General features: G+C 43.6%; 1 protein-coding gene and 1 long non-coding RNA gene across 8 annotated transcripts in view; one reads left to right on the top strand and one right to left on the bottom strand.

The window, feature by feature from the left end:
- LOC101906679 (uncharacterized) overlaps nucleotides 1-23766 on the top strand; it is a 79140-nt gene that overhangs the window by 10412 nt on the left and 44962 nt on the right. The gene's annotated exons all lie outside the window — the stretch shown is intronic.
- The window catches only part of SLC10A7 (solute carrier family 10 member 7), a 322601-nt gene continuing 302443 nt past the window's right edge, over nucleotides 3609-23766 (bottom strand). For all 4 annotated transcript variants that reach the window (XM_010813719.4, XM_024977431.2, XM_024977430.2 and 1 more), the window contains 2 exons: nucleotides 9357-9502; nucleotides 3609-5747 (listed from right to left, as the gene is read on the bottom strand). In XM_010813719.4, coding sequence (XP_010812021.2) covers nucleotides 5718-5747; nucleotides 9357-9502 — 176 coding nt within the window. In that variant the 3' untranslated portion in view covers nucleotides 3609-5717. The remainder of the gene's footprint in view (nucleotides 5748-9356; nucleotides 9503-23766) is intronic.

The following is a 23766-nucleotide window of genomic DNA, read 5'->3' as shown; positions in this document are numbered from 1 at the left end:
AATGGTTAAAATGTGCCCACTTAATTTTGTGACCTTACCAAGCCACTTAGTCTGGAACTGTTTCTCATCTATACAATGGGGATAATGCTACCTACCTAACCCTACCTGGAATAGTGCCCGGCCTAAAGAAAAAGCTCAATAATGTTACTTAATCACCCTTCTGAACACTTTGTGTAGTGTCCCTACACATCTGTAATATATATTTTAACTAATGAAAAAGAATAGAACCTATGAAACTAGGATGACAAAACTATTTTTTCCTGAAATTTATTCTTCCTCCTACTCAATAATATATCGTCATTACACAGTAATCTACCCTTATTTCTTTGAATGCCTAAATCATGTTCTATAGTAAGAACATACCATTGAGTATTTAAACATTTCCTTGAGTTGGGGAATTGGGGTGACCTATTAGCATTATCAATGCTCTGAAAACATCTTTGTCAACAGATCCTTGGGCTCTTACCTGTTTCTGGATTCACAGAAAGGAAGGAGCTGAACTGAAGAACATGTATATTTAAACTTCTGATCGTATGACTGAATAGCCCTCCATAAAATTCCATCCCCACTTATGCTCCCCCTAGGAGGGCATGAGGTCCCTCTCCCCAAACCCTTCTCAATATTTGAATATTATCAAGATTTAAACTTTTTGTCAATCCCATAGGTGAAAACTAGTACCTCATTTAAATGAATACTTCTAGTCTCTGGTAAGACTGAATATTTAAAAATGTCTGTTATGCAATTTGTATAGATTGCCCACTCACAAAGGTTGCTGTTTTGTTAGCATAGAAAGAAGAGTCACGACTCCCTGATGTTTCGGCTACAGCTCGTTCAGGACACACCTGAACCCTCATATTGCCTGGCTCCAATGTCCCGTGTAGGAATGTGAGCTAGCTCAACAAGAGGAAAGTCACAGCCGTCAGCCCCAAGCAAGTTCAGGAAGTCAGAGAATGAGCAAACATCTGAACATCTGTGAACTTGAATGTAGAGGGGAGAAGGGAGGAGAAGGTGGCGGCGGGGCGGGGGGAAGAGGGAGAGATGGTAACAGGGCAGGTTGGCGGGGTGGGGGGGGGGGGGTGTTGGGGGGGCGGTTACCAGGAAGGGAGAGTGAGAAATTCCAGGTTGGAGGGTGACTGGGAGATGGGTGGGAACAGGATGTCTAATCTTCTTTTTGTTTCCCTAACATCCCATTTTAAGTTTGTGTACTGTGCCCTGCCCCCCCCAACCCCGCCCTGCAAACTCAGTGTGTCCAAGGTTCCGTAGAAATCAAGGAACTGGAACAATTCCATGTGTGGGTGAGGAGTCTGAGATGCTGGAGGCCTCAGTGGGGTGGGGGGGTCTGGGATATTCTAGGGGACCCCCCCACCCCGTGACTCGGCTCAGCCCTACGACTTTAGGGCTCTTGCCTGCATCTGTGTTTATAGGCACATTGGCACTGACCCATGGTTAGAGTGACATTTAATGTTTAATACAGTTTCTCATTGTTTGCTCTACAGATAAGTTCTCCAGGGTCTATGAGAAACTGTTTTCCCTTTAAGTGATGTTAATATTTTACTCACATTTGAGAAACTGCTCTGTAGTATAAATAAGATTAGTTGCTTTGCTGAAGAGAATAAACTCTTATAAGACCTTTCGTATATATCTGCATAAACCAATACTATGACAGTTATAATTTGTATCTAGCCTTTATAGTAAGTATGTCAGAATTCTGATAAGGAAAACCCTTTATTTTTATGCATATTAAGTATTCACTAATTCAGATCAACCTGAGCTGATTTAGCCTGAATTGTTGAGGGTTTATTGTTCTGTCAAAATATAAAAGATGAAAGCTGTTTGTGTATCACACTGCAGTCTCAACTTGGAGAGCTGGTATTTACACAGCTCTGAAGCCATGCCTTTCTCTTAGCTGCACTCAGGAAAGCAGTGCTTCTTGGCCTCTCGGTGAAGATCAAGTGTAGTGTGGGGGCTGCCCAGGTGGCACAGTGGTAAAGAATCCACCTGCCAATGCAAGAGATGCAAGAGACACAGGTTTGATCTCTGGGTTGGGAAGATCCCCTGGAGTAGGAAATGGCAACCCACTGCAGTATTGCATGAAAAATTCCATGGACAGAGGAGCCTGGTGGACTATACAGTCCATGGTGTTGCAGAGTCGGACACGACTGAGTGACTGAGCACAGAATAGGAACAGTAGCAAAAAAAGGACAGTTTTCCTTGTAACTTAGTAATGATCTATGTGTAGGTAAGAGCTCTCATAATTATGAAAGTTCTTGTCCTACCTCGTAAGGTCACAGTTTGGAAAATGATATTTTTGGGGGTTATAAATCTGAGTCAGGCACTGTGTTAGGCACAGGAGAAAAACAAACAAGGCCCGCGTTGGAGGAGACAGAAATGTAAAGTGATGATTAGACCAGCAAAGGTTTTAGAAGACTTGAGGGACTCCTTCTAAGGGCATGTCAACAGGGAGTAAGTCTAGCACTGGTTGGGCAAGCAGGAAAGCTTCCTGGAGGAGGTGGCATTTCCGCCAGCCTTATAGGGAAGCCAAGACAGCAAAACAAGAGCACAAAGATATGGAATTCTGCACAAGGTGCGTGCGTGCTAAGTCGCTTCAGTCGTGTCAGGTTCTGTGCGACCCTGTGGACTGTAGCCCCCCCTTGCTCTTCTGTTCATGGGATTCTCGAGGCAGGAATACTCTCGAGGGTTGCCATGCCCACCTCCAGCAGATCTTCCTGACCCAGAGATTGAACCCAGGTCTCTTATGTCTACTGCACTGGCAGGTGGATTCTTTACCACTAGTGCCAACTGGGAAGGCCTATCTATACCAGGTACTCACCCATACAGATACTCCAGGTTTGGAAAGGGCATTCTGCGTTCTAGGGGTCTACCTTTCTTACCCTTGAAAAAATTGACAAGGCTGGAAAAAACTCAGATCACCTATATTCTGTCCCTTCTGTTGAGTATGTTTCTCTTGGTTCTCAACCCCGATGCTGAGAAAATCTCTAACTAGCAAGGGCTAACTTCTGGATTTTAACAGTATGGCATGGTGGGGGGTTACTGAGATGGATACATGGGAAGACTATGGAACTTATATCCATTTTACTACAGATAATATAAGAGGATTGGAATGAATTAAAAAAAAATCAACAGATAACTTGAAAGGCATTATGAGTGTACTTGAAACCAGGTCAAAAATAAGCCACAGGTTCTCTTGTGATTTCTGAAACATCTTTGTTTAATCATAGAATTATTTTCATCTTCCATTCATCATAAATAATCCACTTCATTACTTCACCAATCCTTTTAAAAAAATTTGGTATTTAGCATAAACACTGAACATTAGCCAGAGGTGTGTTAGTTTTAACCAGAAGAGGGAAGAATAAAAAGAACCCACAAAATTTGAAAACTTAGAAAAGAGCACAGGAAAAGATGAATATTCTCACCCATTTAAAAAATAGAATTTCATAAGAGCCATTAAAAAAATCCAGGTGGAAAAATGAGCAAACATAAATATAATGTAGTTCTTTCATAAATACACTTAGACAAAACAAATGTGTAAACCAGTGCGTGGACATATTTCAAGATATGAATAATTAAATCCCAGTAAGCAGGAATTAAAAATAAAATCTGATTTTATTTTTTTGTCCTTTATGGAAAAATATGCACAGCATTTGTGTAAAAAAAGAAATAGGCATAAACATATCAATAAAGCCACCAAAACTCACTATGTAAAGATTATTTGAAAACAGAAGACACTTTTTTAAAGCAAAAGATAAAATGTTATAGCATTTTTAGTCGAATTTTATCCCATAGTCACACCTACTATAGGTGAAAGACAACAGAGGTAGATCAGTTGAGGGAAAAAAATCAGAATTCTAATACTAGGCTGAAGACTTTTATGATAGCTCAGACAGACAATTCCATTTACTCTGAAATTCAAAGAAGTTTGTAGGAAAAAAACATAAAAACCTTTCTGTGCTGCATATGTAAGCATCAAAAATACCAAGCAAAATTGCTGTAGTTTTAGACACAAGTGAATTTCTTGACAATAGGAATTCTTGACAAATAGCCTGTTTAGCATAGATTTTTGCAGGGTCTGGCACTAGCCTTAAAACTTACACTGAGGCTAACTCTTGTGAAATTTATGAGTTTCAATGACATTGAAATGACTCAGAAGTAACACAAGATAAGAGCTGGCAGTAACAGTAATGTAAATTTATGATATTGGTAAACACGGTGAGCTTCTAAGGAATGACTCTCTGTTATTGATAAAATAACAACAAAACAGCTGCTAAAGATATGATGTGGCCTCAGTGCAACTCAGGATGCCAGTGTCATCTGTTAAATCATGAAAAGTAGAGAGGTGTGACAGAATGGTGTGCAGGAAGCAGAGAAAAAGTGTTCCCTCATTTCTACAAAGCAATGACTTTATTCTCTAACTGGGTCGTGAAAGCTCTTCCAGCCACAGCAGAAGCAACTACTGGCTAGTCCATGGCAAGCTGATGCCAATTTGGGAACTAACTGTACTTGCTGTTTTGCTTAATGAATGGTTTTGCATCTTCTGTGTCTGTTTTTCTTTCCACATAGCTAGACACAACGTGTATATGTAACATTTGTTTGCCTCTGTGACCTTTATATTTTCATTTATTCATAACAGCAATGTGATTTAATTTTTTAAAAAATGTTGCAAACATTTGTCAAATCTGCCAAGGAAAATTCTCATTAATAACGTTTCAAATGCCTTAAGTGTACTTGATTCAAAGATGTAACAGGCTGCTTCTGGCTAAAAGGGGAAATTTGTGCTCAGCACATCAGTGTAACAGGAAGACAATTTTGGTCTCAGTTATGGAATGTGGAATCATCCATCATTAATTTTGCCAGTCAAGCTAATTGTAACATTTCGGTGTCTCACATTTGGCTTTTGGGAGTTGCCAAGTGTGCTGGAAAACAGGTAAGAAAGAAATGATGGAAGAAAAAGGGAAAACATTTGAAATATAATTTGAAAAAATCCTGAAACCCAAATCCTGTAGTTTAATCTCAAAACCTCATGTACTTTGACTCATAACTCAAACATCAGGCCCTTTCTTTGAAGCAGCTTATAATAAATTTAAGACACAGAACACCACAGTCTCTTATAATGGAACTGAGGAATTTCTGTGTGGAAACTATTTGAAGGAATGTCTTAAAAAATGATATCAAGAAATGCAGATGACTTATATGCTTTTCAGCAGCTATTCAATCTATGACCCCTGCTGAGTTGATAAGGAAGAGGCATGTCACAGTTGCAGAAAAAGAAAGAATCATGTGGTAAATCAAATAAGATTTTGGAAATATTCACTGTCACGGGAAGGGCATTTTCCTGATGATGTGACCTCATTTCAAACAGTACAGTAACTAGGAGAGAGCTGTAGTGCACGAAGATGGTACGAGGAAAACGTGTTTGTTTTTTTGTCCCTTTCAACGGCCGTTTTCTGCGTTAGGAAAAAAGGAAATTAAACAACTCCAAAATACTGTACCACCCCTGGCAGTAACCAACTAAGTAGGTTTTGGAAATAATGCTCTCGTCAAATACATTTTAAGGCACTTTAAACAGTTATATCATATTTTTTGTGTGTAAAAAAATAAAATATGCATCGCAGCAACGTTCACAAATACAAGTCTTCAGAACTGTTAAGTACAATCCTGTACATATATACATGGCTGCGGAACGACCGCCTCCTCTGTTATACTGTTGGCCTCATCAATTTCACTCCCTGCAAGAAAGGAAAACATGACATTTAGAGCTGGACTGTATCCACGAACAATGTGAGATCATCAATTAACACCAGATAATTTATGCTACAAGGAAGAACAAGAGGCCCGCCTAGACAGCATTATACAACCCATGATCCAAACTCCTGGATCCAAACAAATTTACCCGCCCACCTCACTGGCCACAGCCTCTGGCATGTCCCCTTGCCTGGCATGGCTGCTCATCTCGTCTGCTGTGTGCTAGATGGTCCCTGTGGGTCTTAGTATTATCAGCAAAGCGGAGGAGACACTCGTGGATACCCTTACGATGGACACTTTCTATTTATTTTTGTGGCCAGATGGGATGGCTAAATAATTTTCAAGACTTCTGGATGACTCCACATTAGCCGGTGACCTCCTGGTTTGGAGTGGTTTCTGTACAAATGGGAAAAATGAGTGGCGTTGTCCAGTTTAGTCTCCCTTTTGGACATGCTTCTGTTACTCTGTAGGGTAAATCCCAGAGCTTTTACACGTTTAGAAGAAAACTTCATCCTGATTAATTTGCAGTTTACTAGGGGTGCATATTATTGATGGAATACTGGGAATTTCAAATAATTTTCTTCATTCTTTGTCAAAATTGATATCTATAAATTCTAGAGTATTGTGTACATACACATTGTTAGCCATGAGCATGAATACAAGTGGAAGTTTTCAAAGGGGAAAAAGAGTAAAAGAAAAAAAGGTTATTAAACCACTCCTCTAGCAACTCTGAGTGGGAAGCGCCCAGCCTGGCGTGGCCCCAGCACAGAATGCTGTTTGCTTACGTTTTGTTCAGTAACAAGATGAGTGAAGGTGCTGGACGCTACTCTCTCAGAATCCTGGGGACCTAGGGCTCACCTTCTAAAAGCAGTCTTGTAGTGGGGGAGAGCAGTTATGACAGCTTGGGATTTATATATACACACTGCTGCTGCTGCTAAGTCACCTCAGTCGTGTCCGACTCTGTGTGACCCCATAGACGGCAGCCCACCAGGCTTCCCCATCCCTGGGATTCTCCAGGCAAGAACACTGGAGTGGGTTGTCATTTCCTTCTCCAATGTATGAAAGTGAAAAGGGAAAGTGAAGTCGTTCAGTGATGTCCGACTCTTCGTGACCCCATGGACTGCAGCCCACCAGGCTCCTCCGTCCATGGGATTTTCCAGGCAAGAGCACTGGAGTGGGGTGCCATTGCCTTCTCATGTACACACTACTATATATAAAATGGATAAACAACAAGAACCTAGCTGTATAACACAGGGAGACTATAGTGAATATCTTGTAATAACCACAGGGAGGCCTGGCGTGCTGCAATTCATGGGGTCGCAAAGAGTCGGACACGACTGAGTGACTGAACTGAACTGAACCTATAATGGCAAAGAATGTGAAAAAGACTACATGTTCTTATTCTTATATGTAATCGAATCGTGTTGCTGTACACTTGAAACTAACACAGCATTGTAAATGAACTGCAATAAATTAAATAAAACAATCTTGTGTTTTTGTTTGGAGCATCATCGTGGTGGACAAATAGACCAAGGTTCAAGTCCTAACCCTTGCTGACTACACTACCCATATAACTCTGGGCAAGTTGCTCAGCTCTCTGGGCCTAGTTCCCATGTGTTCCGTGGGGATGACGGAGCTTGCTACAAACAGTTGTAGAGAATCCCAGACTTCAGGGATGATGACAGTGACCGTATCAGCTGGCTTTTGTCAAACACCTGCCACGTAATCCTCCATAACGGTAAAGAGCAGGTGTTATCATGAGTCTTAGAGTGGCAGAGCCAGGTACAGAGAAGTGAAGAAGCACGGCCAGGGTCACGGGGGCAAGGGGGCAGAACGGGCAGCCGGGCTCGAGGGTCCACACTCTGAACCTGGTGAAGGCTGGACGTGCTGAGCATATGTGGAGCTTAACAGGTGGTGGCGGGGCTGTTCTGTTTTCAGGACACTTAGGACATGAAACTGAGAGACTTTATTTTCCTGGGCTTCAAAATCACTGCAGATGGTGACTGCAGCCATGAAATTAAAGGACGCTTGCTCCTTGAAGAAGAAAAGCTACGACCAAACTAGACAGTATATTAAAAAGCAGACTCATTGCTGACAAAGGTCTGTCTAGTCAAAGCTATGGTTTTTCCAGTAGTCATGTATGGATGTGAGAGTTGGACTATAAAGAAAGCTGAGCGCCGAAGAATTGATGCTTTTGAACTGTGGTGTTGGAGAAGACTCTTGAGAGTCCCTTGGCCAGCAAGGAGAGCCAACCAATCAATCCTAAAGGAAATCAGTCCTGAATATTCATTGGAAGAACTGATGCTGAAACTCCAGTACTTTGGCCACCTGATGAGAAGAACTGACTCATTGGAAAAGACTCTGATGCTGGGAAAGATTGAAGGCAGGAGGAGAAGGGGATGACAGAGGATAAGATGGTTGGATGGCATCACTGACTTGAAGGACACGAGTTTGAGCAAGCTCTGGGTGTTGGTGATGGACAGGGAAGTCTGGCGTGCTGCAGTGCATGGGGTCGCAAAGAGTTGGACGTGGCTGAGTGAGTGAACTGAACTGAACTGAAGGACATGACGCAGGGGCTCTGTCACTGGCTGTCTCCTTCTCCTAGTCATCTCCTGTGACAGCTGCCACCTTGTAAGTGGGCGGAAAGTAGTCTTGCAAAGTCTGAGCCGCTGGGAAGGAGTCAGCTCTATGGGTGCTTCTGCAGCAGGTGCTGCCTCTCCATTTTGTATGAGTCACTCACTTGGTTTTATTTTGGTTTTTAATTTGATATATAGTTTGGGGCTTCCTGGGTGGTGCTAGAGGTAAAGAACCCTGGCCTGCCAACACAGGAGATGTAAGAGATGTGGGTTCAATCCCTGGGTTGGGAAGATCCCCTGGAGGAGGAAATGACAACCCACTCCAGTATTACTGCCTGGAGAATCCCATGGACAGAGGAGCCTGGAGGGCTACAGTCTATAGGGTCATAAAGAATTGGGCATGACTGAAGTGACTTAGCACACATAATTTTATAAATCCACAAATATCAAATAAGTAAGAAGGCTTCTGAGCTGAGTGTGGTGAAACTGACATTGCTGTGTGGCCTCGTTTGCTACTGAACTCTTATTTAATTCCCAAACACATATTTTGGCAATACAAAGAAGTTGTGAAGAGTCTGGAAAATTAAAGAGAAAGCGACATTCTAGATAAATCCAAGTGCTGTTATGTTTAGAAAAACGTGAAATCAGGACACATGTGAATGAAGAGGCGAGGCAAAGACGGTGGGCATCTGAGCGGTGGGCATGTGTATTTTGAGTATATTTACTGAACCTTTACTCCACTGTAATATGCCCTTCAACATGAGCAAATTAAAAACAGTTTTAAAGACTGCATTTTAAGTATCATTGTGCTTTTATAACAATGTAGAACAATTGGTTCTGAACTCTCTTGTTCAAATTGAAATGGACTAATGCATCATTATTACTGAATTTAGTTAAGAAAATGTGTACTTGAGAACAAGGTTATATGTGCAAATGCTAACACGTTTGAATGGCTAAGATTCAGAAATAGCACTTCAATGTGACTTGGATCCAAAGAAGATCCTTCTAGAGTCTCACCTTCTGCCTTGACACCATCCAGGACTTTATCGTCGGCACGAGCACGCTTCCCAGGAGGATTTGCACCGGGTGGTAGATGAGCAAGGGGACGGATATTAAAGAGAGGTACTCGTGGCCTGCAAACACGATCTTCAGCATTGGGATTCCTGATGAACAAAGAAGACAGAAAACCCAGAGGCAAATTCAGTCTGTCGTCAAACTAGACACGGGCCGTTAAAACTGGACATTGGCATGCACCATCTTTCTCCTGTGGATATTCACAGAACCAAACGGAATGTCTCAAATGAATCACCAAATCTTTCCATCTTCCTTTTACTATGTAAAGCTGTAAGCTCTAGAACAGATTAAAACTGAAAACGGGGTCAATTCAAGGGCACGGGTAACTCTCACTGCCTAACAAAGAGAGGAGAGAAGACAGTGTGGAAGACAGTTGCTTTGAGAAGACTGAGGCGTACTACTAGAGGTTAAAAATGGATCATTTGCTTAGTAGTAAAACACTCCACTGGTCTTTAGGGGGGCCTGCTAGACACCATTTCAAAGCACCTAAGTTCACTTCGGGGCTGAAAGGATTTGATAAGATAAAGAGGAGGGTACTTTAGCCAAAGAGACAGTCATAAAGGCTTTGCCCACTCTTTTGGCCAAGAAGCTCAAAGCGTTTTAAGCAGTATTGTGTATGGCAGATGAAAATTCTAAAATCTGTGCTGAGTGATTAAACCCCACAGTGAAGGTTTTACCGGAACTTAGGTAAATGCATACTACTTCTAAATGAGTCTGCGGCTCTATTGCACCATGGCAAAGCATGCAGAGTTTGTAAGTACCTACCTAGCAGGTGTACCTATTAAGCTTCTATAACAGAATTCAGACTCCGGTGATTTGACTGTTATCACCAATTGCTTTAATGTGGCCCAGTCATCAGAAGACTGTGTATGCACATCAGTTCTGTCATCTGAACAGCTTTAAGAGCTGAGCTTTCTGTTTCTTTGAGACCAGCCACTGAAAAGGAACCAAGCTCCTAAACACATGCAATGATGGCCCATAAATAACGTTTTATCATAACCCGGTGAGGAAAGCTCTGCTTTTCCAATTATTTTTACCTTCTAATAAATTTCAAACCTTTATGCAAAAATGTATTTCATGGCTGCTTTCTTTTTCATAGCCTCACATATCATTGCCATAAACTGCAAACACTTAACTCTTCCCAAACAATGTCTCTCTCGACGCTCCAAATGTTTAGTCTTGCACAGTTTCTGTCTTCTCACTAATATAAAGAACAGAGGAGCTTTGTTTTTGAATGTAATATGCTTACTCCATTTATTGGATTTGAATTAGCAACATCCAATATTACGGTTCCAGAAAGTTATTACAATGAGAAACGAAGAAGATCTAAACATATATTCTTCCTATTTTCAGAAAAGACTATTACTTTTTTTTTTTTGGCTGCTCTGGATCTTTGTTGTCGTGCTGAGGCATGTAGGATCTTAGTTTCCTAGCCAGGGATCGAACTTGCGTCCCTGGCATTAGAAGGTGGATTCTTAACCACTGGACCACCAGGGAAATTCTCAGGTTATTTGGCCCAAAAGGATGATGTGAATGAGTTGGAGGGTGGGGTGGAGTAACAGCAGGGCATAAAGGGAGCAAATGATATAAATACGGAAGTATTTGTTTCTAAAAGTGATCAGAGCAGGGAGTTCTTACTCAAAATTCAAGGCCCATGGCTGCTGGGCTAAATCACCTGAGTTCCATTTTCTTGGCTACACCCGGCAGGCTCTGTGTCGTTCTTCAGTAAGCCAAAGCAAGTTCACAGCTACAGTCGCAGAGCTACCTCTCCAATAAGCAAGATACACAAGGTATCGTAATGGAAAGGACCTCAGCAGCTCACTGTAGCGTGATGAAAACATAACAGTAATGATGACAATGTTTCTGAGTGCAGTGGGCGCTTCACTAGATGCCAGGTGCTGTCAAGGGCTCTCCTGTATGAATGAAATGCCTAGAAGCTGTAACTTTCCCAAGAGGTGGGATCTTTACTGCAATCCAGGTCCCCTGCGTTTCCAGTTCTCTGTGTCAGGCTGGGGTCAAGGCCTCTGAGGTCTTCAAGACGTCCTGGGGATGGTGGCTCCATGAAGCAGAAGAGGACCTGGGCTGCAAAGAGCTCTCTGATCCAGAGTCTTTTTGGAACTCTCTCCCCTCGGGTTCCTCCCAGTAGTGCACCCGGGGCAGCAGACCTTGGACTCCCCTGCTTCTCACAGGGGTGTTCCTGTGATTTCACATCAGCCAGGAGCTCAGTAACTGTGAGGCCTATTCTCATAGCTGCAAGGGAACTCCAGACGGAAGCTGACTTCCAGAAGCTTCCAGCACACGACTGGCCTTCTACCTCCTGTGGTCCCTAGTACCATGCATGTGAAGTTCTCTTCTGGCCCCGGGCTGGTTCTTCAGCTCTTTCATTTCATCTTCCAATATACTCCTCTGTACATATTTGCTGACGGGGCTGGGACTCTGCAAACATCCTCCTCCTCATCAGTTCATGGCTCCCTGCATGGTTCTGCCTGGAGAGGGCACCATAGGAAGTCTGGAGAAGGGGCAGGTGCCTGAGGGTTAGCCCCATTGGATACCCTTACGCCCCTCCTAGGAAGTCTGACCTTCATTTCCTCTCCAGACTTATACTGATAGGTTCTGAGATCTCCAACTTCTTCCTTTATTCCCCCAGCTCCGGCTATTCATTGTCCCCTCTCCACTTTCCAGTTTTGCAGCTGTTTAACTGTCCCTGGGTTGACGGGCTGGTGCGTTTGCCTGACTCACCCTGGAGACACAGACCTTCTCTCACTCAGCCTGGCGCCACAGTCATCCCCCTCAAGAGAGAGTTCTACCATGACTGGCAGCTGCTGTAGCCATTTGTCAAACAAAGCAGGGATTTCCCTTCACCACCTTGTGAGCCTGCAATACTTTCTGGTTCACTGTTTATTTATTTGGCTGTGCCCAGGTCTCACTTGTAACACATGGGATCTACAATCTTCATTGCAGCTTGCAGGATCTTTAGATGAGGTATGTGAGATCTAGTTCCCTAAAGGGATCAAACTCAGCCTCCCTGCATTGGAAGCATGGAGTCTTAGCCACTGGGCCACCAGTGAAGTCTCTCATTCTTGTTCATTGTTAATCAGATTTCCTATCGCCACTCTTCCTGGTGACTGTTAAAAATATGATTGAAAATAAAATCAGAGAGGAGAACTTGGCTTCCAAAGATGAGGGTCAGGTCCCTCTGCTGTGTCTTGTCACCCTCTCAGGGTGGATTCACGACAGGCTAGTCCCTGCACGAGGGAACCGAGACTCCAGAGTCAAGCTCTTTGTTTTGGGAACCTTTCTGTCGCCTGGGTCTGGAATGCCGCCTTCCTTCTCAGTCATCCCATGAGTCACTCTCCTTTTCAATCATTAGTGTCTTTGCAGGCCCCTCTGGGCCTCAGTCTTTCTTTCCCATGCCTTCCTTCAGTTTCTCCCTGTCTGCCCTTCTGGCCCCAAATCAGTAGCTTCTGCTTAGCGCCTTTTCATTTTCTCAAGAGTCAGAGTAGAAAGAGAAGCTGGGAGAAGTGAGTGAGGGGAGGAGAATTAACTTCTCCACACCTGAGTGGTCCAGGCAGTGGCCACGATCGCTTGGAAGCAGTGAGTTTATGACCTCTGTCCTAGGGCCTCCTGGCTGGGTTTCCAGCACCGTCAGGATGAACACTGGAAATGCAATAGAGAGATTCCCAGCACCTGCCACTGCACTTCCCACCCTGCGATTTCTGTCACCTGGCCATGAATTTGGCGAAACCTGATCTTCAAGTCAAATCAGAGAACATGGGCTAGATCTCGTTTTCCAGAAGCCCATGTAATGCACCGCCCTTTCATCCTCTTCACCCAGCCTTTTAATAGTTCACCCCATCACTCATTCATTCAACGAGCACTCGCTGAACAGATTAACTACAGCATGTGACAAAGCCTCACCAAGGAGGCTCAGCAGCCCCGGGGTGACCACTCATACCTCCTACCCGTAACCTTCCTTCAGGGCACGGTGGGCCTCACCTGTGCCCCGGCACTCTCCCCAAACCGCGCTCTCTGCCTTCAGGCTTGTCTTGTGCAGGGTATTTTCCAGTCAGGAACCAGACTGAGTACAAACCCCTCTACGGCTCACCACCCCGCCCCTCGACTCCCCCTGTGCTCCAGCCACCGAGAGCGCAGTACCCTCTCCTTCTAGCTCTGCCCCTCCTCCAGGCTCAAGAGGTCTCGCCCCTTGATCTTTGCCAATGAGCTCTCTTTTTGCCCAGAATTCTTGTCACCCACTTCTTGACCTGCTCAATCTTTAAGCCCTCAGTTCCCAAACTTGCCTCCTCAGGCAAGTTTAAGCCTCCTTTCTGCTCTAGGCTTACCTAACTGAGGTGCATTCCAGCCTAGCATTTGCTGCACTTATTATTACTGCTTGCTTCGTGTGTGTGTGTGTGTGTGTGTGTGTGTGTGTGTGTGTGTCTGACCCTTACTAAGCTGTGGGCTTTTTAGGGTCAGCTACTGTTTCGCCTTCATCTCTGAGCATCTTAGTCCTCAGAAGGAGAATGCTGAAGCATTAGAATTGTGCTAATCCAGACCCCATCATCAAGTTACTGTGTAGACTATCACTCCATTTTCACTCCATTCATTAACTAGGGAGAAAAGAAGGGGCAATAATTTCAAAAAAACCAAACAAACTTACTCGAAAGAGTTTTCTTTTTCAAGTAAAATTTAAATATAGGACTCTTTTCATCTTGCGATCACTGCAGTAATATAAATGAAGCAAATTAATTTTAATGCTCCCAGGTACTGATTCTGTGTCACTGTGGTTGACAGGATCCGACTAGACTATATGAGATGGCGTTTGACTTTATGGAAGTGAACACCACGCACGCATTTACAATTTTACAGGGACTTTAAGCTGTCATGCTGAAAAATGTTTATAAAACATTAATCAAAAAATGCCTCTTTAATACAATGCATTGTCTGAAAGATGTTAGAAGGCGCATATTGTAAATGGATTCTTTTTCTGACTAAAGTAATTTCCACCAAAAGCATTTCCCCACTGCTCTACAAGTACACTGTGTGGAGAGATAAAGAGCACTTTCTCAGCACATTACTACCTGCTCCAAACACTTGGGAAATCACTAATGTAGAGCATGCCATATTTCCATGTCACACATGACACATTCGTCTAAAATTATCCAACAGACTTTGACACTGCGGCATATTCCATAAGCAGAGCTTTCAACTGACATCTGCCAAGTAAGAACTTCAAGTGCGAGCTTTCTTCTTCTAACAAGCAAGTAAGGGGTTTCTTTTATCCTATACCCAGGATGGGAAGGATAATACATACCAGAACAAGTGGGGTTTTCTTTCCCCTATTTTGAACATGTTTATTTTATGTTCTCTGAATTAGAAAATTCCCTTTGTATCAGTTTTCTAAGTTTTAACAGTTACCTCTTTCTATTGGATGGATGGTTTTTAAATTTTTCCTGAGAAATACTTTTTTTTTTTCCCCTCTAGGTTAAATATGGACCTTTATATAGAAGGCTGCTCTATACTCAAAATATAAAAACCATTTACGGGGACTTCCCTGGTGGCCCAGTGGCTAGGATCCCCCGCTCCACTGCAGGGGGCCTGGGTTCTATCCCTGGTGGGTGAGCTAGGTTCCATATGTTTCAATTAACAGTTCACATGCCACAGCTAAAAACTGGCATGGCCAAATAAGTAAAAAATAAAAACCATCTACTTTACATAATTGTTCAGATTTTTCTTGTAGATGCATGACGCTCTCACCATCTATTCATTCTTTCATTCCATCCATCCATCATTCATTCAAAAAATACTTTGTGGGCTTCTGCTATATGTGAGTTACTATTTCTAGTGCTGAGGACATAAAGAGAAATAACACAGACCAGATCCCTGCCTTCTTGGGACCTGCTTTCTGTAGCTTCTGCCCCGATCACCTTGGCTTCCCTTCTGAGTGCAGGGCTGGCACATGCTTACTTGGTTTCTACAGCTCAGAGTTTGGGGCTCATCTTTGACTAACTCCATCTGTCTGTTGACTTGTAGATCAAGTCACCAAGTTCTGGACAGTCTTTTTTCCATCTAGTGCTGTCCTTCTCCCTCAGTCTTCACGGCCACCTTCCTAATTCAGTTCCTTATAAAATCAAGCCAAATGACTCTGGGCCTCCTGACAGAAACCCCTGTCTTCAGACTCTTCCTTTCATCAATCCTACAAACCACAGCCAGATTAATCTTCCTAAGACCCACATTAATTAAAGCCAAGACCCTGCTCAAGAATTACAATGACTTTCCAGCGCCCATTCATCAAGTCCTCTATCCTTTAACGTCAATAGAGAAGGATTATGACACTGCCATTTTGTAAGGGCTTTGCTTGCATTATCTCATTTAATCCTTACAACAGCCCTAAGAAGCAAGTGGCGATTTCCCTGATGAAACGCAAGGCAACTGAGGGTTAGAATGACCTGCCTAACATCATACATTGGTTAGGCGGTAGAGGCAGAATTAGACAATGGTTCACTTTTTATTTTTAACCTTATTTTTTTTATTGGAGTATAATTGCTTTCCAATGTTGTGTTGGTTTCTGCTGTACAACAAAGTGAATCAGCTCTATGAGTACATAGATCCCCTCCCTCTTGGGCCTCTCTCCTACCCCCTCACCCCACCGCTCTGGGGCATCACTGGGCACTGAGCTGAGCTCCCTGTGCTGCATGGCAGCTTCCCACTAGCTAGCTATTTTACACACGGAGGCGCATATATGTCAACGCTCCTCTCTATTTCGTCCACCCTCCTTCCCTGCTGTGTCTGCATGTTTGCTCTCTACATCAACTCCCAGTTGCCAATTGCTGTCACTGGCTCAGGCCTAGCACGTGTCTTTGTGAATGCTGAGCCCCCGCCTAGATCTTGTCCTTTCTTTCTGGGTGACTAAATTCTACGGGTTCTTGCAGGCTCATCTTTACATTTTCCTCCACTGTGAAGGTGGGCTTCCTACTGATTTCTTCTTTTGAAGAATGAAGCCTCTCTTCTGAGTTGTGTTAGGGGACCCATTGACTGACACCACCCATCCTGGCCAGGCAATAGTAACCACTTACATGAGTTATTTTACAACAGGAGTTCCTGGAACTAACAAACCACCACCTACCAGAAGAATTCAGGAAAGGTCAAAAGGAGAGAAGAGACTCCAGTCCATATGTTCTAACAATCCTCCAGGATCCTCCTCACTGCAATCCATCTTGGCTAAGCCATACATGGACCACCAGGAAGGACCCTGAGTCAGAATGATCAGCTACAGACAACCCAGAAACTAACCGCATCACCATAAAACCCGAGACTCTGAGCCATGTGGCAGAGCAGTCACCCTGGGTTCCCTTACCCTTCCTGCTCTCTGCCTGGGCACCCCTACCCAGTAAAGTCTTTGCTTTGTTGGCATGTGTGTCTCACTGGACAACTCACTTCTGAGTGTTAGACAAGAGCCCACTCTTGGGCCCTGGAAGGGGTCCCCTTTCTTGCAACAATTGCATCCCATAAATTTAGCATTTGCTTATGATCCCATGACTTTCTTTTGTACAAATTTTGTTTCCCTCTGAACATCGGCAAAGTCCTTTAATCTCCTGCAGTGTTTGAGCACAGGTGCGTGTGTGTGTGCTCAGTCATGTCCAGCTCTTTGCAACCCTATGGACGGTATACTGCAAGGCTCCTCTGTCCATGGGATTCTCTAGGCAAGAACCCTGGAGTGTGGTGCCATGTCCTTCTCCCGGGGATTTTCCCTGACCCAGGGATTGAATCAGCATCTCCTGCCTCTCCTGTATTGCAGGCAGATTCTTTACTGCTGAGCCCCCACTCAATACACGAATGATCGATTATTTAAGAACAGAGGATGAAGCAATGTTTCCCATCAAAAAAGCCTGAACAAGAATAAATACTAGTTGCTTTACTGAACTATAAAGAGAATCATTTACACATTCCTCCAGGAGGAGGTTGTATTTCACAGGAGAAATATATATTCGATATGGTAGGAAGGAGAGAAACTGAACTGACCACAGAACCCAAACTTTGAAATGAGCATTGAGTTGTGGAGTAGGACAGGAAATATATTGAAAAATGTCCTTTGTGTCTTTTGAACTTATTTCACTTACTATCCCACTTCCCTAAGAGAGAGTATACTCCAATCACCTGGATCATTTCCTATCTCTCAGAGATTCATTCGTCTGAATTCACTTGACTTGTTTTCCATTTAAATGCTTTCTCAGACTTTCCAAGGAGTCTTGAAGACAGTTGCAGGCGAATCTGGAATCCAGTTGCTTTGCTCTCTAGTTGTCATGGAGATTTCCCACTTTTGTTCACTTTGTTCTTAGTTAGAAACATCCATAATTTTACTCTTCAAATGTCCTACACATTGTTATTTGAATTCTATCTCTTCCTTCTTTGTGAATCTCTCAGCTTAAAAGCCCATGTTTGCCTTTAAGAGTCACTGGGATACATGGTCTCCCCATCATAATGTAATCCAAGAAGGCCACTCTTTTTCCAGCATCACTAAATGCTAGTCTGGGTCCCCCTCTCCAACACACACACCACACACACACACACACACACACACACATTTTCTCTTCAGAGACAAATGCTCACAGAAAGTTAAACTTGTTGATGCTGATTTATTCCAACCACTAAAATGAAAGTGAAAGTGAAGTCGCTCAGTTGTGTCCGACTCTTTGCAACCCCATGGACTATCTCCTCCATCCACGGAATCTTCCAGGCAAGAGTACTGGAATGGGTTGCCATTTCCTTCTCCAGGGCATCTTCCTGACCCAGGGATCGAACCTGGGTCTCCTGCATTAAAGCCAGATGCTTTACCATCTGAGCCACCAACAAAGGGGCAATTACGTGCCACTTATAGAACATGAAATGATGATTCCAAAACACAATAGTTTTAGAATTTGATTAGAAAAGACTTTCAGGATTATCCTAAAGCAAGCTAATTTTCAGTTAACATAGCTGTTGCTTCATACAGAGGTTTATAATTTATTATGTCCAGTAGCCTACAGGAGGCGGTACAGTGTAAGCTGTTAGGAAGGCTGATACAAGACACAAGAGAGCCCTGGGTGGAATCCCACGCCTACCACTTATCACCCTGTTACTCTCATTGGGCAAGTGACTGAACCTCTGTTTTCACGTCTGTAAAATATACCTACTTTGTAGGTTTTTTCCCCCTTAATAACCAGAAATGAAACAGTACACAATGTCTGGTAAACAGTAAGTCTTCGGACACTATTCCAGGTGCGGTAAATAATTCTTGCCTAGAAAATCCCATGGACAGAGAAGCCTTGAACCAGCCCCACCTGGAGCCCCTGCCTTCACGGAGCTCGTGTTCTTACTCACTGACCCAGGAGAGACGACAGAGCGCTGGGCCAGAGCAAACACCACGCAACCAGAGTCACGGCACAGGGCATTGAGGAAGCACAGCAGTGCCATCTAGGAAAAAAGCTGACGGGCAAAACGGATGCAGTAAGCATCTGGGTTATTCTAATTTTTGTCTCTCTTTTAGAGTGAGTAAAAAGAATGGCAACCCACTTCCAGGTTGGTGGGTATGGCTTGGCCTGCCGTCCGTCAGAGAGAGGCTCACCAGATTAGTCAAGAGTCGTCCTGAGCTGTGGCCTGTGGGAGCAGGTGGGGTTTAGTCTGCACAGCCCTCAGCATTACATTATGCTCCTACTTCTGGCTTGCCTAGGGTGTCCCCTGAAACTCATTCTGGAACATTCTAAAGGCTAGCAAGTCCACCTCCTGCAGATTCCCTTAGGAAGGCAGACAGGATGTCATGGATTATGTGACTTGCTCTCATTCATGCCCATCTAAATGACTGGTCTTTTGCTCAAATTCTCCAAAGTATTTTATTTTGGTATTTATTCATTTTTATTTATTTGGCTACACTGGGTTTTAGTTGTGGCACTTGGGATCTTCAATCTTCGTTGCAGGATCTTTGGTTGTGGCATGTGGGATCTAGTTCCTGACCAGGGATCAAACTCGGGCTCCCTGCATTAGGAGCATGGAATCTTAGCCACTGGACCACCAGGCAAGTCCCTTTTAGGTATTTCGACACTGGGTTGCCCTTCCCTTGCTGATGATTTACATTTTATGTGCTTCCCTGTTCTTTTCCTATCATTCCATCTGTAACTGAAAACTGCCATTTAACTGGTGTGACTTCACCATCAGGACTTCCTTAAGGTTTCTTTTTTTAATGTGGACCATAGCTAAAGTCTTTATTGAATTTGTTACAATCTTGCTTATATTGTTTATGTCATGGTGTTTTGGCTCTGAGGCATGTGGGATCTTAACTCCCTGGTCAGAGATGGAACCCATGTCCCTGCATTGGAGGGCGAGGTCTTCATCACTGGATGACCAGGGAAGTCCCATCACCATCAGGACTTCTGTTGTTGCTTTCTGAACCATAGAAGAAAAGATTTTTGTCCTTCAAGTAGAAGGAGACATCTAAAATGACGTACAACTAAATAATATATGCAAATAAGAGCTTTCTAGTTTTCTCAGCGTCCCAGAGATGGGTTCAGGGAATCCACATAGATGAGGGCATTTCCAAATCACTGAACACAAATGCGACATCAGCAGCAGCCAGGGGATGGCTAACAACCCCCTTGGCTAGACCTTTGACCGAAAAACAGGACAATCTTATACCAGTTTCACAGGTAAGTACAAGTGGAATTTTAATTCCCAACCTCTGAGGCCTGAAAAGCATCTTATGGTTATCTCTGTAGATGGCATACAAGACCGAAAGGGACATGTGGAAATCCACACAGGGAGTTTTGGCCACGTGCTTCAACCAACTGGACCCAAACATCCCGTCTACAGTCTTTACAGGGCTCTCCTACCACCCTCCCCTTGACACTTAGGAAGACTCAGAGTTCCGTTTCTTTTCATCTAGTCAGCTGTTATTTAGCTATGCAAAGTGTAAGTTGATGTTTTTGTTAAACTTTCCTAGCTCCTTTACTGAACTATAGAGAGAATCATTTACATATTCCTCCAGGAGAAGGTTGTATTTCATAGGAGAAATATATATTTGGTATGTTCATTGGAAGGACTGATGTTGAAGCTGAAACTCCAATACTTTGGCCACCTGATGCGAAGAACTGACTCATTTGAAAAGACCCTGATGCTGGGAAAGAGTGAAGGCAGGAGGAGAAGGGGACAGACGACAGAGGATGAGACGGTTGGATGGCATCACCGACTCAATGGACATGAGTTTGACTAAACTCTGGGAGTTGGTGATGGGCAGGGAGGCCTGGCGTGCTGCAGTCCTTGGGTCTGCAAAAGAGTCAGACACGACTGAGTGACTGAACTGAACTGAACTGAAGTGTAAGTTGACGTGTAAGTGTAAGTTTTTGTTAAACTTTCCTAGTTGCTTTACTGAACTATAAAGAGAATGATTTACACATTCCTCCAGGTGAAGGTTGTAATTCATAGGAAAAATATATATTTGGTATGGTAGGAAGGAGAGAAACTGGACTAACCATGGAACTCAAACTTTGAAATGAGTATTGAGTTGTGGAGTAGGAGAGGAAATATATTGAAAAATGTCCTTTGTGTCTTTTGAACTTATTTCACTTAATTTCCTACTTCCCTGTAGATGGCGTACAAGAGATCTATCCTTCACATTTCAAAACCAGAATTCAAACATATAACATTTTATATATTATAAAACATACACTATGTAAGTGTTAGTTGCTCAGTCGTGTCTGACTCTTTGTGACCCAATGGACTGTAGCCCACCAGGCTCCTGTGTCCATGGGATTCTCCAGGCAAGAAGAATACTGTGTGGGTTGCCATTCCCCTCCCCAGGGGATCTTCCTGACCCAGGGATCGAACCCGATCTCCTGCATTGAGGATGGATTCTTTACTGTCTGAGCCACCAGGGAAGCCCTATAAAATATATACTATAATAATATATAAAAATACACCTCCCTTTATCCAGAAGGGAGACTTAGGCCTAGAAGAACAGGAAAATGACCAAATACAAGGGTACAAACGGAAAGTCCGAGGCCATTACTAAGAGAGAGGAACAATCTCTCCAGTAATTTTAGTCATCCCGTCTCTGGGAGGACTTCAGAAGCTGTATCTGGAGCTCACGGACTTTTTGGCCTTTATTTGTATGTTGGCAGGTGGAATACAGACTGCAGAAAAATCATTTTTGGGTTGGCCAAGAAAGTTTGTTCAGTTTTTTCCGTTACATTATATGGAAAAACCCAAATGACTATTTTGGCCAACCCAATACACAGGGCTTACTCTGGGTCAGGCAGATGATATTCTGCGTGTGCCAACATCAGCTTATTCACTCTTCATATCCATCACTTCATGGGAAATAGATGGGGAAACAGTGGAAACAGTGTCAGACTTTATTTTTGGGGGCTCCAAAATCACTGCAGATGGTGATTGCAGCCATGAAATTAAAAGACGCTTACTCCTTGGAAGGAAAGTTATTACCAACCCAGATAGCATACTCAAAAGCAGAGACATGACTTTGCCAACAAAGGTCCGTCTAGTCAAGGCTATGGTTTTTCCAGTGGTCATGTATGGATGTGAGAGTTGGACTGTGAAGAAAGCTGAGTGCCGAAGAATTGATGCTTTTGAACTGTGGTGTTGGAGAAGACTCTTGAGAGTCTCTTGGATTGCAAGGAGATCCAACCAGTCCAATCTAAAGGAGATCGGTCCTGGGTGTTCTTTGGAAGGAATGATGCTAAAGCTGAAACTCCAGTACTTTGGCCACCTCATGTGAAGAGTTGACTCATTGGAAAAGACTGATGCTGGAAGGGATTGGAGGCAGGAGGAGAAGGGGACAACAGAGGATGAGATGGCTGGATGGCATCACCGACTCGACGGACATGAGTTTGAGTGAACTCTGGGAGTTGGTGATGGACAGGGAGGCCTGGTGTGCTGCAATTCATGGGGTCGCAAAGAGTCGGACACGACTGGGTGACTGAACTGAACTGAACTGAATATCTATAATGTGAGTGAGGCTACTGTTACTATCTCCACTTTTCAGATGAGAAAACAGAGGCCACAGATGAGTAAAAATCTTCCCAAGGCTATGCACAGCGAGCAACAGGGTATAGTTGGGATGTGAACACAGGCAGACTGGTCCCCAGCTCTGTGTCCTCCACCAAGCTACATGCCTAAAATGGTGATCTGGAAGAGCACCCAGGAACCGGGAAGAAAGAGATGTTTGATGATGTTAACACAGAATAATGGAAGGTGAAAAACCCAAGGAAAAGAGTATTTACAAAAGAAAGGTCTGCAAAGAACAGAGAGATTCCTTTTGATAGAGGAGCTTAGAGAACCAGCCTTTACTCACTTTGAATAAAAGTTGGTCGATGACCATTTCCCAGCCCAATCAGAAAAGGAAAGACTGTATTTTAGCCTTCAATCACCTGGGCTGTAATCCTACCCCTTTGCTGAAAGTTTTATGTAAATAAAGATGCAAGAAAAGACCCAAATGAGCAGCTGGTGTTATTTCTGTTTTGAAATGGGTATGTTCTGATTGGAAAAGATGTTTAATGAATGGCCTGAGCCGGCTCACCAGATGCTGACAATGAAACATTTAACTCTACCAATAGAAGGTTTCAGCCTCGGAAGATTAGATACACCCTCACCTGTCTGACAGCATTGTAGGAGTAATTAGCAGACAGGGAATTCAAGAATGTATTAAAGAGCTGAAGCCGTGGAGGCTTCATTCAGATGCCGGCGATAGCTTCCAGGAGGGGTCACCATATTCATGGAGACAGGTGGGAAGAAGTAGTGGGAGCTTACTTTTTTCCCTTTCTGGGCTGTGAAGGAAGAGCCATTTGTCTTCTAAAGAGAAAAATGTGCCTAATATTCACAATCACAGGATGTGAAACCTCAAAAATAGAATGAGAATTTCACAGGACAAAAATAACATAGGGTCCTCGGAAGAGATGTAACATGGTCACCAACATAGAACTGGCCCCATCTGATTGGCTCTGGGAAGCTATGCCTAGTTTTACAGATTTTTTAATATATGTTTTTATATAATGAAGAAAAACACTTGGAACATTTTAAGTGTGAGCCAATGAGAAGGCAATGGCACCCCACTCCAGTACTCTTGCCTGGCAAATCCCATGGACGGAGGAGCCTGGTGGGCTGCAGTCCATGGTCACTGAGGGTCGGCCATGACTGAGCGACTTCACTTTCACTTTTCACTTTCATGCATTGGAGAAGGAAAGGGCAACCCACTCCAGTGTTCTTGCCTGAAGAATCCCAGGGACGGGGGAGCCTGGTGGGCTGCCGTCTATGGGGTCGCACAGAGTCAGACACGACTGAAGCGACTTAGCAGCAGCAGCAATGAGAGGTT

The sequence above is a fragment of the Bos taurus genome, chromosome 17 (assembly GCF_002263795.3).
Source record: "Bos taurus isolate L1 Dominette 01449 registration number 42190680 breed Hereford chromosome 17, ARS-UCD2.0, whole genome shotgun sequence".
NCBI lineage: Eukaryota > Metazoa > Chordata > Mammalia > Artiodactyla > Bovidae > Bos > Bos taurus.
This window is presented reverse-complemented; position numbering and strand designations above follow the sequence as displayed.